The following is a 16932-nucleotide window of genomic DNA, read 5'->3' on the forward strand; positions in this document are numbered from 1 at the left end:
GCGACCGTTGTACGCGATCTAGCGCTGCTATAGCAGTTGCTAAGAACAACCGCAAACAAAAACAGAAATAATTTTCTCTTGTCAAAGTCAGAATCTTCAAAAATTATAAAATGTCCAAATCTAAACCGCTCTCGTTGAAAAAAAAAATCGAAAAGCGTTTAAAGCGTCCATTTTCAAAATAATTATTGCTATCTTGTGAGTTTAATTTAAGTTGCATTAAGAACTTAAAGAGCTGTGTTGTGAACTGTGAACTGCAAAAACTATTGTGGATCGCGGCATAATGTCGGTTTCCAATATTTCATAGGTATTTCATACATGTCCTTATATAAAATAAAGTTTTTTTATGCAACACACTGTATTTTATTTGTAAAATTAAGAGAAAATAATAAATTTGAATAAACAATATTTGGCGACATAATTCGGGAAAAAGCCGAACCGCTCCGAAATTTTCAAAAGCTTTGGGTCGCGATCGTTGCAAGAATAGCCCCAAATAGTTTTTACATTTTTCTTATGGCCACTTTCCAATCTAAACTTGTTTTATTTATCTATGGTTTTTAACTTATAAAGGGACTAAAAAGTCAAATAATTTATTTACAAACCGCTTAAAAAATCATCAAAATCGGTCAACTAGAACAAAATATATTGAACTTTGAAGAACTTGAAAATTTTAAGGTGTCCATTTTTCATGACGGTCAGTGGATACTTATAAAGTAGGTAAAAGAAAATATTTTTATTTACTGAAGATGAATAGGAGGTAGTTCCATAACCGAAAGATATAATATAAGTCAATTTTCAATTATTACTAATGTTTTTAATATACTTCTAAAAAAAATAAATATGTGATAATAGGCAACCAAACTAACATTCATGTTCAATTTTACCTGAGAACGTGTCTCATTTGCATTAAATTCAACCTTTCATTTCTATTTTTATTTCATAAAGCGCCAGAAAACCCTAGTTTGAACATTTTCAAAGGCAGTGACCTCTATTGTAAACGTATATTCAATATATGGTTAGTTTGGCCGCCGTCACAGAGATGTCGCTAGCAACGCTAGTTTTAAAATAAATAGGGGAAGTATATTATAGAATAGGGGATCTACGGGAATACGATGTAAGAGCACAGTGAAGAGGGTTTATCAATGTGGTTTCGGAATCCCACTAATAATTATTGTTTCTTTATTTTATTCTAAGCCAACTTGATATGATACATTTTATATACAGGGTGTCCCAATATTGCGTGCGCATAGAAGTACTATGTATTTTTGAAATCAAAATAAGTTCATTGGACACAATTTACCTCTATACAAAAGTGCTTTGTTTGTCCGCTAGAGGGCATCAAGCTTTAAAAAAATAATAGCATTTTTTTAAATATTTTAAAAGCCGTTATTCCCATTCGAATGAGATTTTTTTTCACAGAAAAGGTATTTTATGATTTATCAACAATCATTGTCAAGTTGACAATATACAGGGTGTTTTCTAATTAGACTAAAAAATTGTGGTGTGATTCCTCATGTGTTCTTAAAACAATTTTTATATAACCATTGGGTCTAAAATACTTTCTTTCTGATCTACAGGGTGTTAAAAACTTAAAAAAAATTGATATTTTGCTTAACATAAATGCTACACTACTGCTTTTTTAAAGAAAATATTTTTTTTTGTTGACTGGCCATCGTTTTTCAACAAAATTGATCTTTTGAGTTTTTCTTGTTCATCTAACGGTTGCCGAGAAAAAAATTAATATACTTATTAAGAGCCCGCCTTAAGCCGTTTTCTAACGATTTTTTATTTTTTAGATTAATTAAGAAACACCCTGTATATGCATATCACAGGCAACCAAATAAACTAGTAACCTCTAAAAATTATTTTTCCTACCACTAGCGACATACCGTGTTTTTAGTGAGTACTAAATTATTTTATCAAAATTTCTCCATATAAGTTTCCAGGCAATGATTTCAAATCAAATTCAAATGTGTCAAATGAATTGTCAAACAGAACTGTCAAGGATCCCCACCCTAGAGTGCTTTTTCCGCCCACCATGCATGAATACATGGATAGCATTATGCTCCTTCCTTAGTCTTCTTATTCAAAGTTGTAAATATATTTCTAACTCCACCGATGGCAGATTTTCTTTTCGTAAAATGGCTCTAGTATTTACTGCATTTTTGATCTCTTGTAAAAAAATGCCATATCGCTGAGTTTTTTTTTAAATAAGATTTTAATCTGCTCCAGCTGCAAAATAAAGCAGAATCGGACCCATGTTCATATGAAAAATAAATCTTATGTTATTAACATGAGAAATCTTCCCACGAGAGATGGCACATATTTTTTGAAACTCTCTGTATATGTTTTGACTGAACAGGTAAGACTGAAAAGTAAAACCTTTTGTGTAGACGGGACTTTAACATATACAGGGTTGTTCACCACATACGACACGGAGTATTGTAGCTAAACGATTAGATTTTTACAAATTGTAAGTTTTGGGTTCGTTGAAGGACTATTAGAGCTACAATTTAAAACTATTTTTACAAGATACAGAGTGTCCCAAATAAATAAAAAATATCGAAGTTGTATTTTTTTAAATGGAACACCCTGTATATTATTACATTTTTAGTTTCTACGATTAAAATAATGGTAAATTTGATAAAGGTTTATTACACTTAAACCTTACCGTTTTTGAAATATTTTCAATTTTGTGAAATTGCAGTCAAAATTTTAAGGCTTCATTTCTCCAAGGGTATCAAAGTTTTTAACACTAAATATTTACTGAAGTTTATTTATTTATCAGTTATTGTGTTGCAATAATAAAAATTATACTACCTAGTGTCTAAAATTTTATTTTACATAATTACTAGCTTTAAACGGCAATAACTTGTAAAATTTAATGGGAACACCCTGTATATTTTATGAGAATCAGATGCACATTTTAATTGTCTATTAAATTGTATTAGACCATTTTGTACCTAAAGCTTCAAGTTTCCGTAGAAAATGCATTTTCATGTAATTTTAAATTCAGTTATCAATATACCCATGGAATACTGACATTTTAGATTATTTTTAAAGATGTACCAAATTTTTAAAGAGTACAGATACTAATATTGTCGATATAGTTTGTTTATTTCATTAAAAAATAAAAGAAAACTGTTTAAATATTTGTTAAAGAGGACCAATTAATATGATTCCAGTATTCAAACTACATTAATTGACTGTTTACGTTGATTAATAATAATTGCTCCAAAAAATAAAAAACTGAATTTTTATGTGTATTAGACAGTGTGGTAAAAAGTAACACCTTAAAAGATATATTTAATTTTTTGACAAATGCTTATTTGTAACAACAGAGACATTCATTTTAATAACTTATTATTATATTGATTTCTGATTCAAATCCACATTTATTTAGAATAATTTATTCACGAATATAATTAAGTATGTAATTAATTAGTATTTGGGCGGAAATAATGGTGGTATATTTAATTAATGGTATACTCTTTTATGAAGATTTAAATAGTTTTTCTTTTTGCATACAAATGGGCTAAGTAATATTATCATTTTGCTAAAACGATAATATTACTAGCCTGTACATTTATTACATTTGTTGCTTTAAAAACAATCTAAAATGTCAATATTCCATGGGTATATTGATAAATGAGGTCTAATTATAAGAAAATGCATTTTCTACGAAAACTTGAAGGGATAGGTAAAAGTGGTATAATACAATTTGATAGAGAATTAAATTATGCATCTGATTCTCCTAAAATATACAGGGCGTTCCATTTAAATTAAACAAGTTATTGCCTTTAAAGCTAGTAATTATTTAAAATAAAATTTTTAGACACTCTGTATAAGGTAGTATAATTTTTATTATTGCAACACAATAACTGATCAATAAATAAACTTCAGTAAATATTTAGTATTAAAAACTTTGATACCCTTGGAGAAATGAAGCCTTAAAAATTTTACTGCAATTTCACAAAATTGAAAATATTTCAAAAACGGTAAGGTTTAAGCGTGGTAAACCTTAATAAAACTTACCTTTATTTCAATCGTAGAATCTAAAAATAGAATAATATACAGGGTGTTCCATTTAAAAAAATATAACTATAGCATTTTTTACTTATTTTGGACACTTTGTATCTTGTAAAATTATTTCTAAATTGTAGCTCTAATAGTCCTTCAACGAATCCAAAACTTAAAATATGTAAAAATCTAATCGTTTAGCTACAATACTCCGTGTCGTATGTGGTGAACAACCCTGTATTATAAATAAAAAAAACACTGACTTATCTTTGTAATAGATTTTATTTAAATACACACTGAAATAGGTAATCAGCATAGGAACACTTTTATATTAAATACTCTTTTATGTAGCTCGTACAAATAGTGCGCTACAAACACTCCACATGAAAAATAAAACGGTAAATAATATTCCAAACAGTTCCGAAGACAACAAAAAAAAATTGTCTGTGCGTAAATATTAGGTTTAGTGTCGATGCTTTGACCAATTGAGATCACTAAAAGAATGTTTGAAACAGTCGAATTTGTTCAACATAATACTACAACAAACAAAATCATTAACACTAAACTTAAAATTTAAATATGAAGAAAAAAATATATATAATATGTTCTTTCAGTGACTTATAAAACTTATGGTTTCTAAAGGTAAACTGGCTACAGAAGTATATTTTATTTTTTAGACCCTGGTCCTTGTTTATTATTTTACACTAACATTTTGCTTTAATTATTTTTACGTTAACTTTACGGTTAGAAATAGACTTATTTTATTTGATAATGTTTTATACGATTTGTGCAAAATTCAGTCTTTTCTAATCGTAACGTGTAGCGTTTAAAGTGGTGACACAGACTTCGTATACTAATTACTCTAGGCAAAAAGAATCCTTTAAATGCACGCTGTTACACCTAATAGCCGGAGAGCTGGCGAAATATTTAGAGAACATATTTTAGGCAAGTTAGAATAACAAAAAAAAAGTTTAATAACTTGTGAACCCAGAATCCTAAGTCTGGCTGGGGGGTTGGGGGTATTTCGCTACTGCGCAACCCATAACATTTGCAAAAAAATAAATCCAAAAAACATTCTTTAGGCAACTTGAAGTTTGTTTATTCTTAAATTTTAGCATCTATTTAACCTAGAAATAAGTGTGCCAGACTTTTTTTTCGGGTTTAAAGTGTAACCAGACCATTCCAAATATGTTTAATTATTATACCTGGAAAACATACTTTAGGCATTCTAAAATTTTTACAGCGTGTTTATTAGATGATATTCAAAAATATGTGTTAATTGCCAGAAAAATTCAATGGGATTTAATACCTGCCAGACGCGAATAAAGATTTTAAATGAGCGCGACAAAAAAAACTTATGAGTATCTATAAGCGCGAGAAAGATAGTTTATTGAGACCCGTCGGCAGCCGATGCGGCTGACGTAACAGTATTTTGAAGTATGTACTTCAAATTTTCCTAAAAACAATTTTTTTCGGTTTCATTTCAATTATTTGCAGGCTTTTAATTCAGAGATTATTTTGTTGGAATTAAGTTACCATGTACAAATACATATGCATTTATAAATTAAATATTGACGTGAATAGTGTAAATAGTTTAGAATAATTACTGCAAATAAATATTTTAGTAACTACTAATTTCGCTACTAACTACTAGATCACAATGGATAAAAAACATTTAAGTTGTGTAGTTTGTAAAAAACTTACTAGTGACAAAGTTATTGTTTTTACAAAAATGTAAAGAATTTTTAAAAGTGCGCCAACAACATGGTTTAAAATTTAAAGAAGTGGTTTTACCAGAAAACGTAGTCCCGACAAAAGGGTACCATGTACAGTACTAAAAAAATAAGTATTCTGGAATTTTACTAAAGTACCTACCATTGTTAATCTTTTTAAATAGATTCAAAAGTAAGTAAAAGTGTTTTACTTTTAAGCTTAGGCGTTAAAATGACTTTTTTATATTGTCAATCAGGTCGCAAAAATTGATAATAATATAATATGTCACAAAAGTATAACAATAATTATACTTTTGTGACGTTTGAAAAAAATATATTTTATATTGCTAATTTTTATATAATTATTCGTCCTTTTATTCTTTCAGATACAAAATACTTAAATTAAAAAGTCTTCTTATTGAAAGGATTTCAATCATACATTTTTATTAAAAAATGTTTCTTTTTATTTATTCAATATAAGTTAGTTTTTTTTTAAGTTTTTACGACTCCAAAATGATGTTACGTCAGCCGCATCGGCTGCCGACCAACTATCTTTCGAATAAACTATCTTTCTCGCGCTTATAGATACTCATAAGACTTTCTTATCGCGCTCATTTAAAATCTTTATTCGCATCTGGCAAGTATTAAATCCCATTAAATTCGTCTGGCAATTAACACATATTTTTGAATATCATCTAATAAACACGCTGTAAAAATTTTAGAATGCCTAAAGTATGTTTTCCAGGTATAATAATTAAACATATTTGGAATGGTCTGGTTACACTTTAAACCCGAAAAGAAAGTCTGGCATACTTATTTCTAGGTTAAATAGATGCTAAAATTTAAGAATAAACAAATTTCAAGTTGCCTAAAGAATGTTTTTTGGATTTATTTTTTTGCAATTGTTATGGGTTGCGCAGTAGCGAAATACCCCCAACCTCCCAGCCAGACTTAGGATTCTGGGTTCACCAGTTAATAAACTATACATTTTTAGTTATTTTAGCTTGCCTAAAATATGTTCTCTAAATATGTCGTCAGCTCTTAGGCTATAAAGGCGCGTACAGATACAACGAACGTATACCGAACGATTTTTTCACGTTGTGAACGTCTTCGCTAAAGCTGGGTATTCACAGATCATCAAAACTCTCACAGTAGCTGCAGGTTAGTTCGCGCGTATACAAACTTGTAAACAGATCCCGTCTGGATGGGATATTTGCGTTGCCCGCACTTTTCTTGAAGCGTTTCTATTAAAAATTAAAATCGATACCGAAAAGTTAATTGATTTATCACTACCGCAATTTACAAAGGTCTTTCTGAAAAGAAGTATCTTCCTGAAGATGTTGAAAAATCACCGAATTCTTTTCTTTTTTTAGTATCTCAATCACTTATGCACTTCTTTTTTTGCAAATGATTCGCCGTCATAACAAGGTATTTTCTAGAAAATATAATTCCCGAAACGAAACGTTTTAATTATTCCCGCAACTGTTGTTCGCGACTTTTTATCAATGTCACTGTGTTAACTCAACCTTAGACCAAGATTACCAATTCGGACGGTCCCGTGCATTTTTGTAAATCGCGCATCTACTGTGAGAGTAGCCTAAGGGATCTTTGACGCGAACGCGAAAAGTATGGAGTGGAAAAACGAGGATATTCTCAGGTTAATTGATATACAGTGAGGTTTAAATTATATTCGCGAAAATTCGGCACTGTAATCTACCGATACAAATAGATAAAAACGGTTCGTATAAATTTATATCCTATAATGTTTAATTTGGGAGATGCAGAAGTTTCATTTTTATTTCGATTTTTTCCAAATAATTTCTGAAATAATATAAATAATGCCTCTAATAAAATCCTAAGTAAAAAAGTCTCCAGGAAAAAAATCGCTGAGATCGATCGAAACCGTTCTCAAAATACTTATTGGGATATAAATTATCAATACATGTCATTATTGACGAAAGAAATAAACATGTTGACAAGATAGTTATTTGACTGAAATAATAAATCTGGGAGTTTTTTATTTTTTCAAAATTAATCATATATTTTTCTAGGAAGAACTGTGATGAAACAGTTTTAACAGAGACCTTTGGCTCAAAAACATTTGAGATTTTTGATTTCAGTCTAGTGACTATCTAGTCCACATGTCCAATTTTTGTTAATGAATATAATATATTATTTCGAATCCAAATATATTTTTTCACTTTGTAGTTTTATACAGGTACGAGCGAAAAATTATTATTCCTACTTATTAGTTAAACAGTATGCACTTGGCGCCCCCTACAACTAAGAGACATAAATGACATAGAAATCATATTTAGCATGTGAAAAAAACTACCAGACACCAATTTTCATAAATAAAAATGAAACTTCTACACCCAGTATCTTCGAAACCAAGCATTTTAGGACGTACATTTATACGAACTTCTTTACTTATTTTTATCTACAGAATGCGTTACCAAAGTTTCTCTAATACAACACTTGGAACATCACTAATATATTTCTTCGTCGTATAACAATCACTAATATATTTCTTCGTCGTGATGGCGAATCGAAAAACGAATGGTTCGATTTCCTTCGTTCGGTTCTGTAATTCAATCTCGTACACACTACTACCGAACGAACGTATGTAGTGTGAATACCCACCTTGATACGTACACATCATTCTGACGAATTTGTACGCCTTCGTTCGCTGTATCTGTACGCGCCTTAAACCAGTTTATTCTTGTCAAGCGATAAATTTAATTTTGACCCTGAATTTGTTTCTATTTTGTGTATTTTCTCTCTTGTAGATAATTTATAAATACATCTTATTTTTGTCTCTAACACCAACTCGAAAAACGTGACCCTATACATAAAAATAATAATACTATACACATTGGAATTAAGTAACTTTGTTTAAGTAGTATAAATCTCGGTTATACAATACAGTCGAAGATAAATACTGTGTAAGTCTGTAATAAATACTATTTACATTCGTACTGGCCCAATAATAATCATAAAAAAGAAATGATATGATAGGGAATGTGAGGCGGATTGGTCACAATTCAGCCCGGACTCGGGTAAGTACAGCAATGGAAGTTTGTCCTGCGTCTCAAACCGAATTCAGAGACACAACCCTCAGTCTCAAACAACAAAACTTAATCTAACTATGAATATATTATACAATACAATGGATAAACTCAATAAGTAATAATAATAATAATGAAAAACATTGCTTTGGTATCGGTTACAAATACAACAACAATTCCCAATGAAGTTTTTTCCGTAGGAACTTAATTGGGGATTATTTTACATTTAGTAGTATTTTATTTTATACAAAAGTACATAACTAAGGTAACAAGGGGTGTAATGTACATTTTCGCGAATAAAAAAATTAATGACCGTCTTTCGTTGTCGCACGTATATAAATGTATGTTACAAATAGGACTACAATTAAATAAAACAGGTATCACATATAACATCAGTAAAATCGAATACAGCCATTAAAGTTTCTTGAAGAAAATCGGAAGTTTCCAAAAACGCACAAAACACTTTTATATAGCGTGCCCAAAGTAACTTACCACACGCCATACAGTAATATTAATTCGTTGGTAGTAGAAAACTGTCATAATACATCTACCAATTTTCACAAACTTTACACCAACAATATTTTGCCTAAAACGATTTACATATACAAAAAAAAACGACTAGTACGTTATACTGGGTGGAGGAGCAGGAAAGCGTGGCATTCCGCCCCATGGAAAGAGTCATGTAGCTGCTTCCTTCGAAGCTATGCTCGTGGACGAGTCCTCGTCGCCACTCAACATCGGCAAGGTGCTCAACAAGTGACCTTTCCCCTGGTTCACCACACATTTCCTCATGTGTTTCTCCAACGTGGAAGGTACGGAGAAAGGCATCTCGCAGAACCGGCATCGGTACACGTCCTTGCCTATTCGGCCGTGAGTTTTCATGTGCCGCGTTAGTTTCGAGCTCTGCGCGCAAGCGTACGAACACAACTCGCATTTGTACGGTTTCTCGCCGGTGTGGGAGCGTCTATGAACGGTCAGATTGGAGCAGTTCTTAAAAACTTTACCGCAAAACTCGCAAGTGTCATTACGGCGCGACTCTTTTTTCATCAGGGGATTGGGTAGTAAAGCACTGGGACCTGGAACTCCTTTGTTTTCTCGCTGCATGCCGGATAACCACCAATCGTTCCGTTCCAGGTCTAGCTTTAGTCTTTTCGTTGCTTCGTATGTGTCGTTAAATGGAGGAAACAATGGTAGAGGTCCTGGAGGAGGCCCCGTTAATAATCCTTTCGTAAATTCCTCGCGAATTTTCAGTTGCGTCGCCAGGGACGTGTTATTGTTATCCCTATCTTTGCTCGCCTGCATTTGTAGTTTTAGAGCAGAACTACTTTCTTGCAAGGCTTGTTTATAAGCTTCACTGTATTGCGCGATATTGCTCAAACCGAATTTATCCATGAGCTCACCAACCAGCGACGCTTGGCTGGGATTGCCGTTTTTTGAACCCTGACTGGGTACGGTTAAATCTTCGGCTTCTTCTTCTTCTCCGTCCATATCTTCCTCGTCTTCGTCTTCATCGTCAAGCTCGTCATCTTCTTCACTATCTTCACCGTCGAGAGTTTCAACCGAACCAGCGTTACTAGTACGGTCTTCGGGTGTTCGATGAATTTTCATATGTCGCTTTAACTTGCTGCTACCAGCGTAAGCTTGATCACAAACGGTACACTTATACGGCATTTCGCCCGTGTGGGAACGTCTGTGAACTTCCAAATTATTTTGGAAACGAAATTTTTTACCGCAATAATCACAGGCGTGTACAGCGTCGGAGGAAAGTGAGTTTCGAGGGGAACCCGGTTTTCCTGGTGGTGTGGATGCCGATCTTGGCGTATTAACTAAATGCTCGTCTCCGCTGCTTTTGTTCGGCGGAGATGTACTAGGTGGTCTGCTTGAACTATTGCCACTATTCCCGCTACTAGAACTATGATTATTGTTATTGCTACTGCTGCTTGTTGGGTTACTGTGGTTACTCGACGAGCTCAAATTATTTTGGATTGAAGTTGGCGGCACTTGCGAGGGCGAGGGACTTGTAAAAGGCGGTGAAAGCTTCCTGGGGCTCGGGGAGCTCGCCTGTGCTACCCCAGGACTTGTTGTTCCTGCTAATGCTCTCAACCGCTGTGAGTAAAAATCCAGCTGTGGTTCCAGTGATAAGGGCTGATTTGGTGTACTCCGATCCCTTGGTGGTAAGTTAGTTACTGAATTGGCCCTTTCTGCCGGCGATGGAAAGCTGTGAGGTTGTGGAACACCTCCAGCAGCTACTGCTGCAGCTGCCGCCGCCAGGTTAAGTCCGTGATGTCTGAACTGTTCGCTTACGAGTTGATCGATGCGATAATGATGATCCGGACGAGAAAATAGTGGTGCCGGAGGTAGATTAGGGTTCATGCCGTGATTTAACGGGGGCAACGGTAATCTCAAAAGTCCTCCTACTCCAAACGGGTTGGGTAGATCTGGTGGTGGAAGCAGTGGATGACGCATATTTGGTGCTTGAGGTGGAATTCCAGAAGCACCCGATGAACAACCCGATGAACTACTTGAAGCTGAACTTGTAGAATGGTTGTTGTTGCTACTGCCGCTGGTGCTGTTACTACATTTTGATGATCCCGGCGATGACTCAACGTAAATTTTAATGCCGTGGGCATGTTGAACGTGTTGCACTAATCGCCAAGCTGAGTGAAGTCTGGCCTTGCATGTCGAACAGAGGTAGTTGCTCGGTTCTGAAACAAAACAAATCAAACTTAGAACATCTTATTGCCATAAAATTTTTAAATTACTCTATAAGATATGCGACTATTATAGAACATTTTTAGCGTCACTCCAAACTATGTAGTCCTTATTAAAATATAAACAAGAGGAATATGTAAATGATCCATTGTATGGTTATTCATCCACACACCTTTATGTTTAGCATCATCGCTGTCTGTTCCTGCATTATTATTTATGAATTTCCTTAACAGTTCGGTATGTTCAAAGTTATTATATTTGAATAAAAGATGCATTAAATAAATCGATCATCTTTAACAGTTATACAGGGTCCGGCAATAGTGCGTCGGGCATCTGTAGCTCCTAGAACATACAACTTGAGAATTTTGTTTAAGTGCATACCTGAAGTATGTACCAGGATGTATTTCAGGAAAATATTTTAACTTCTATAGAGTGGCTCAAAAAAGTGTGAGTGGACCTGGATGATTTTTTGTAAATGGAACACCCTGTATATTATTACATTTTTGGCTTCCTTTCCGATCACTTTACATAACCCTAAGATATGAATAAATACATTTTGATAGTTTCAGAGATATTAAAAAATAAATCAAAAATATATATTTTTTCAGCCCTTCTTAAAAAAATTATTAAAAATACAAAAACTGTTCTGAAAAAAAACTATATTAGGTATTTACTTTAGATGGTCTGTACTTACTTTGCTATAAATATGAAAATCGTAAATTATACGGGATGTTCAAAATTCTACGCCAAACTTTCTAAAATATAAAATAATTTTTCTTCGTTTTTTTAAATGGAACACCATGTATATTATTTTTTCAGTATACGGAGAATTAAAAAATGAACATTTTTTATATTTAGAGTATTTCAAAATTTTTAACGGTTTGGCAGATATTTGCGGTTTTATATTTCATATGGCATTTTCCACAGTAAATTTTTATCAAAGCCACCCAATAATTTTTCTCTCGTATTTTACCATTGAAAGCGCCATATGAAATAATACTGCGTGTATCTGCGAAACTGTATACAAAAAATGTTCATTTTTAAACTCTCCATCTAATAAAAAAATAATATACAGGGTGTTCCATTTAAAAAAAACAAAGAAAAAATATTTTATATTTTAGAAAGTTTGGCGTAGAATATTGAACATCCTGTATGAATTACGATTACCATATTTATAGTAAAGTAAGAACAGACCATCTAAAGTAAATACCTAATATCGTTTTGATTTCAGAACAGTTCTTGTATTTTTAATAATTTTTTAAGAAGGGCTGAAATATATATATTTTTAATTTATTTTTTAATATCTCTGAAACTATGGAAATATATTTATTCATATCTTAGGGTTATGTAAAGTGATCTGAAACGAAGCCAAAAATGCAATAATATACAGGGTGTTCTATTTAAAAAAAATCATCCAGGTCCGCTCATACTTTTTTGAGCCACCCTATAGAAGTTAAAATTTTCCTGAAATACATCCTGGTACATAACTTTAGGTTTGCACTAAAACAAAATTTTCAAGTTTTTTATTCTAGGAGCTACAGATGCCCGACCCACTATTGCCGGACCCTGTATGAAGATAGGTAAGTATTAAAAAGATCAAGTATAGAGAAATATTTTTTAGGTAATAATAACAAATAACTAAAGTTAGAAGACGTTTTTGTTTTAAATAGTATATAATACAAAATATATTTCAAAACAGTTATTTAATATTGTCACTTGTTTGGACAAATATTCATCTATAAGAATTGAGTTTTACGTAAAACACAAACACAAACAGAATTAAATTGTAATATTGAGATAACTCTTAGTTATGAAATTAATATCGCTTTCGTTTTGTATGTAAAATTATATAGGAAATGTCATGGATGTTCATTTCCAAGCCAACTCGACACCGTTTTTTTTTCGACCATACCGTATTAAATAAAATGAACGATGACAAAGAACTGATCATTCAAGCTAAAAACACCATCTCTCCAAAATCGCCGCGCCGCGCCGCATCAATTCGAGCATTGTCCAAAGGAAACGCCGTCTTTTCCGCTTCCTCAAACACGATCGGTCGGTTTGTCCGAAATTAGCTGCCTTGCGAGCCAATCGATCCGTCAAATTAGCGTCGTAGTTGCCAGAGAACAATGGACGACTTTCTGTCTCTCTGTATGTGTGTGTGTGTGTGTGTAAAAGAAGCTGCGTATCGCCGTGCCCTCTATTATGTGGTCGAGGAGTCCGTCCGGTCGACAATGACGGCCCCCCTCGCCCCCCTTCTTGACCTCGCCGTCTTGCTCATTTAGCCGTGTTAGCGCGCCAACGGGCCAGATAGATTACGTCAGGATCGCGATCTAGCCGAAAATGATGTATGGCCCTGTCTAGGAAAAAGCCTCGATTGATAAAGGGCATTGTTTGGAAAACCGACTAAAATCGCAAGAAAGAAAGGGCAAGAGGTTAATGACTTCGTTCGCTATTTCAATAAAAATGGTCTTCATGTACAAGAGTTTTAGACTGGACTCACACAGAAAGAGCAAAAGGTGTTATACAAAGTTTATGTGATAGGGTAAAAATAATATGTTCAGACGACAATTCACTAAACAGAGATAAATAATTTATCTCTCAATACTATGACTCAATATTATGTTTTTGTGCTGATAACAGCTGATACAATCTATAAAGATTGTATTGTTTGTTTTTGGATACTACTTTTGGTCAAGTCTTTTGTGATATACAACACCGATGAAGGCTGTAATGCTGGCCGATCCGTTTGTTCATAGAATAAATACATATTATTAAACAAAATGAAAACATACTTCAGCGTTTTCAGAACCTAAAGTCCCAAGAAAATTAATTTAAGAACGTTATTTATTTGTCATTTTTTTACACTTTATGTTTTTGATGAAATTTATTAATGAACATTGAAAATCGGGAATCTCCTTACTGTGTTCTACTTAAATAACATCATGAACGGAAAAAATGTTGTGCGAAGCAACATAGATTACAAAATGAAAAATAAAACAAATATCGGATGGTATTCGGGCGGCCGTCACTGATCCATCATCCCGTTGGCGAGGCCTTAAGGAAGCGCGTCACGTAGAGTGCACCCTGCGGACTGTGAATTTCCAACGCAAACGTCCGACCAATATTTCATTTCCGATTTTTCACTGTATTATGTGTGCGAGGGGCGGCGAAAGAAGAGGCGGGGGCGGGTAAGCGGGGGGTGGCGTAATGGCCTGCCGACATCTGATAGCGGTGGCGCGCGGGGTGTGTGTGTGTGACCGCTGGCGGCAGCGAAGTTTAGACAGTGAAACATCGAATTCAAGAAAATTCTACTCTACCTGATTGTTTCTTGAAAAAAGTAAATCTATACAGACAGAAAAATTTGAGTATTCTCGCTGTTGGAATATTTAACTTAGGCCACGGTAATTGACACGGTATAATGTAGATATTTGGATCAAATGTACTTGGATCCTGCCATATCATCTTCATAATTTTCAGCTTATTGAACCAATTCCAATAATGGCTAGCCATATTTAGATAATCTCTTTGTAATTAGGATCATTGTTGTCTATTGTTGGCTATGCGAGCCCAAGTTATCCCTGTTCATTTCCTAATATTATAGTCACATCAAGGAACTAAATGATCAATCCCAGAAAATTGGCCTTAAAATGAACTTGAAGAAAACCAAGATAATGAGCAGCAATATCCATAACGTTACCATAGACAACGTTGTTATTGAAAACGTATATACAGGGTGTTTCAAAACAAATGCGAAAAACTTCAGGTGGCGATTCCTTGTTCAAAATAAAGGGTGGTTTGCTTTATAAACGTTGGGTCAAAAGTCAACCATTAGGGAGATATCGCGGTACAAAGATGGCGGAAAAATAATGTTTTTATTTTTTATCTTGAAAACGAAAAGAGATAGACTAATGAAATTTTACGGATTACTGTTATGAAAACACACTTTCTGGTAATTTTTTCACTTTTTTAAAATGAGCGGAAGGGGTTGAAATAAACTACCCCTATCATTCTTGTTAATGAAAGTTAAAGAAAAATCTTATCAAACACATGCAAAAAAAAATAATTTTGATAGTTTAGTTTATTTAGAAACTTTTTTATCTCTTGTGTTTTTTTGATAAAACTCACTGATTTGAAATTAAAAAATAAAATGTAAAGCATTACATGTCAGGACAAAAAACATTTTTAGATAAAGAATCTAGTGGGCAGCTGTAATTTCTTTAGGAAAAAATCTAGTCGGCCGCTGTCACTTTTTAGGATGTTTCTAATATTGTTTTATTTGACATTACCCTACTGCAATACGTTATTATCTAGATTATTATTATTATCATTATTATCACTAGATTCTTAATCTAAAAATATTTTTAGTCCTGACATGTAATGCTTTACATTTTATTTTTTAATTTCAAATCGGTGAGTTTTATAAAAAAAAATACAAGAGATAAAAAAGTTTCTAAACAAACTATCCAAATTAATTTTTTTGCATGTGTTTGATAAGATTTTTCTTTAAATTTCGTTAACAAGAATGATAGTGGTAGTTTATTTCAGCCCCTTCCACTCATTTTAAAAAAGTGAAAAAATTACCAGAAAGTGTGTTTTCATAACAGTAATGCTTCCATACAGTTTCATTAGTCTATCTCTTTTCGTTTTCAAGATAAAAAATAAGAACATTATTTTTCCGCCATCTTTGTACCGCGATATCTCCCTAATGGTTGACTTTTGACCCAACGTTTATAAAGCAAACTACCCTTTATTTTGAACAAGGAATCACCCCCTGAAGTTTCTCGCATTTGTTTTGAAACACCCTGTATATTTAGGTCATAAAATCAAGCTGGGTAAAGAGAACCAAATACGGAGATCAAACGCATTTGGCCTGGGTAGCATTTGCAAATATGAGCAGCGATATTTTCAAGGATAAAAAGGTGCCCATCAACCTAAAGAAAAAGGCTTACGACAGCTGCATTCTACCTGTGCTTACGTATGGCTTAGAGACTGTGGTAATTACCCGAAAAACAGCAGAACAACCAGGAAGTTCACAACCAAACCAAACCAAACTAAGATGGAACAATATGATATATCCATATAAAATTACATTTTGGCTTTCAGAATTTATAAAAATATGTAGAACTTCTTACTAGTAATTTCAGATGTATTTTATTCTAAATTCGAGACCTTCTAGTAAAACAATTTTTCGGAATAAAACTTGTTTATGATACGTAATTATGCTGTTTTATTATCAAAATTTGTTACCTATAATTTTAACACACTTATTCAAAATTAAGTTAGAAAACTTCGAGATTAAATCCATTTATTTTTGATCTCGTTTTATTTAGTACCAGTTTATTATGAAAAGCGAATTTAAATATCGTCAAAAAACTAATTATATCAGTTTTTTTTCTGTTTTGACGCTAGCGATAACAGGC

The 16932-nt window shown here is 33.0% G+C and overlaps 1 protein-coding gene across 3 annotated transcripts in view; it reads right to left on the reverse strand.

Moving 5' to 3' along the window:
* Positions 1 to 6669: 6669 nt before the first annotated feature.
* LOC115884544 (B-cell lymphoma/leukemia 11B) overlaps positions 6670 to 16932 on the reverse strand; it is a 116617-nt gene continuing 106354 nt past the window's right edge. For 2 of the 3 annotated variants that reach the window (XM_030903159.1, XM_030903158.1), the window contains exon 4: positions 6671 to 11502. In XM_030903159.1, coding sequence (XP_030759019.1) covers positions 9476 to 11502 — 2027 coding nt within the window. In that variant the 3' untranslated portion in view covers positions 6671 to 9475. Of the gene's footprint in view, positions 11503 to 16932 lie in introns of all 3 variants that reach the window. The other variant, XM_030903157.1, reaches the window with a different exon arrangement.

This window comes from Sitophilus oryzae, unplaced genomic scaffold, assembly GCF_002938485.1.
Source record: "Sitophilus oryzae breed Bouriz unplaced genomic scaffold, Soryzae_2.0 scaffold_302_pilon_pilon, whole genome shotgun sequence".
Classification (NCBI taxonomy): domain Eukaryota; kingdom Metazoa; phylum Arthropoda; class Insecta; order Coleoptera; family Curculionidae; genus Sitophilus; species Sitophilus oryzae.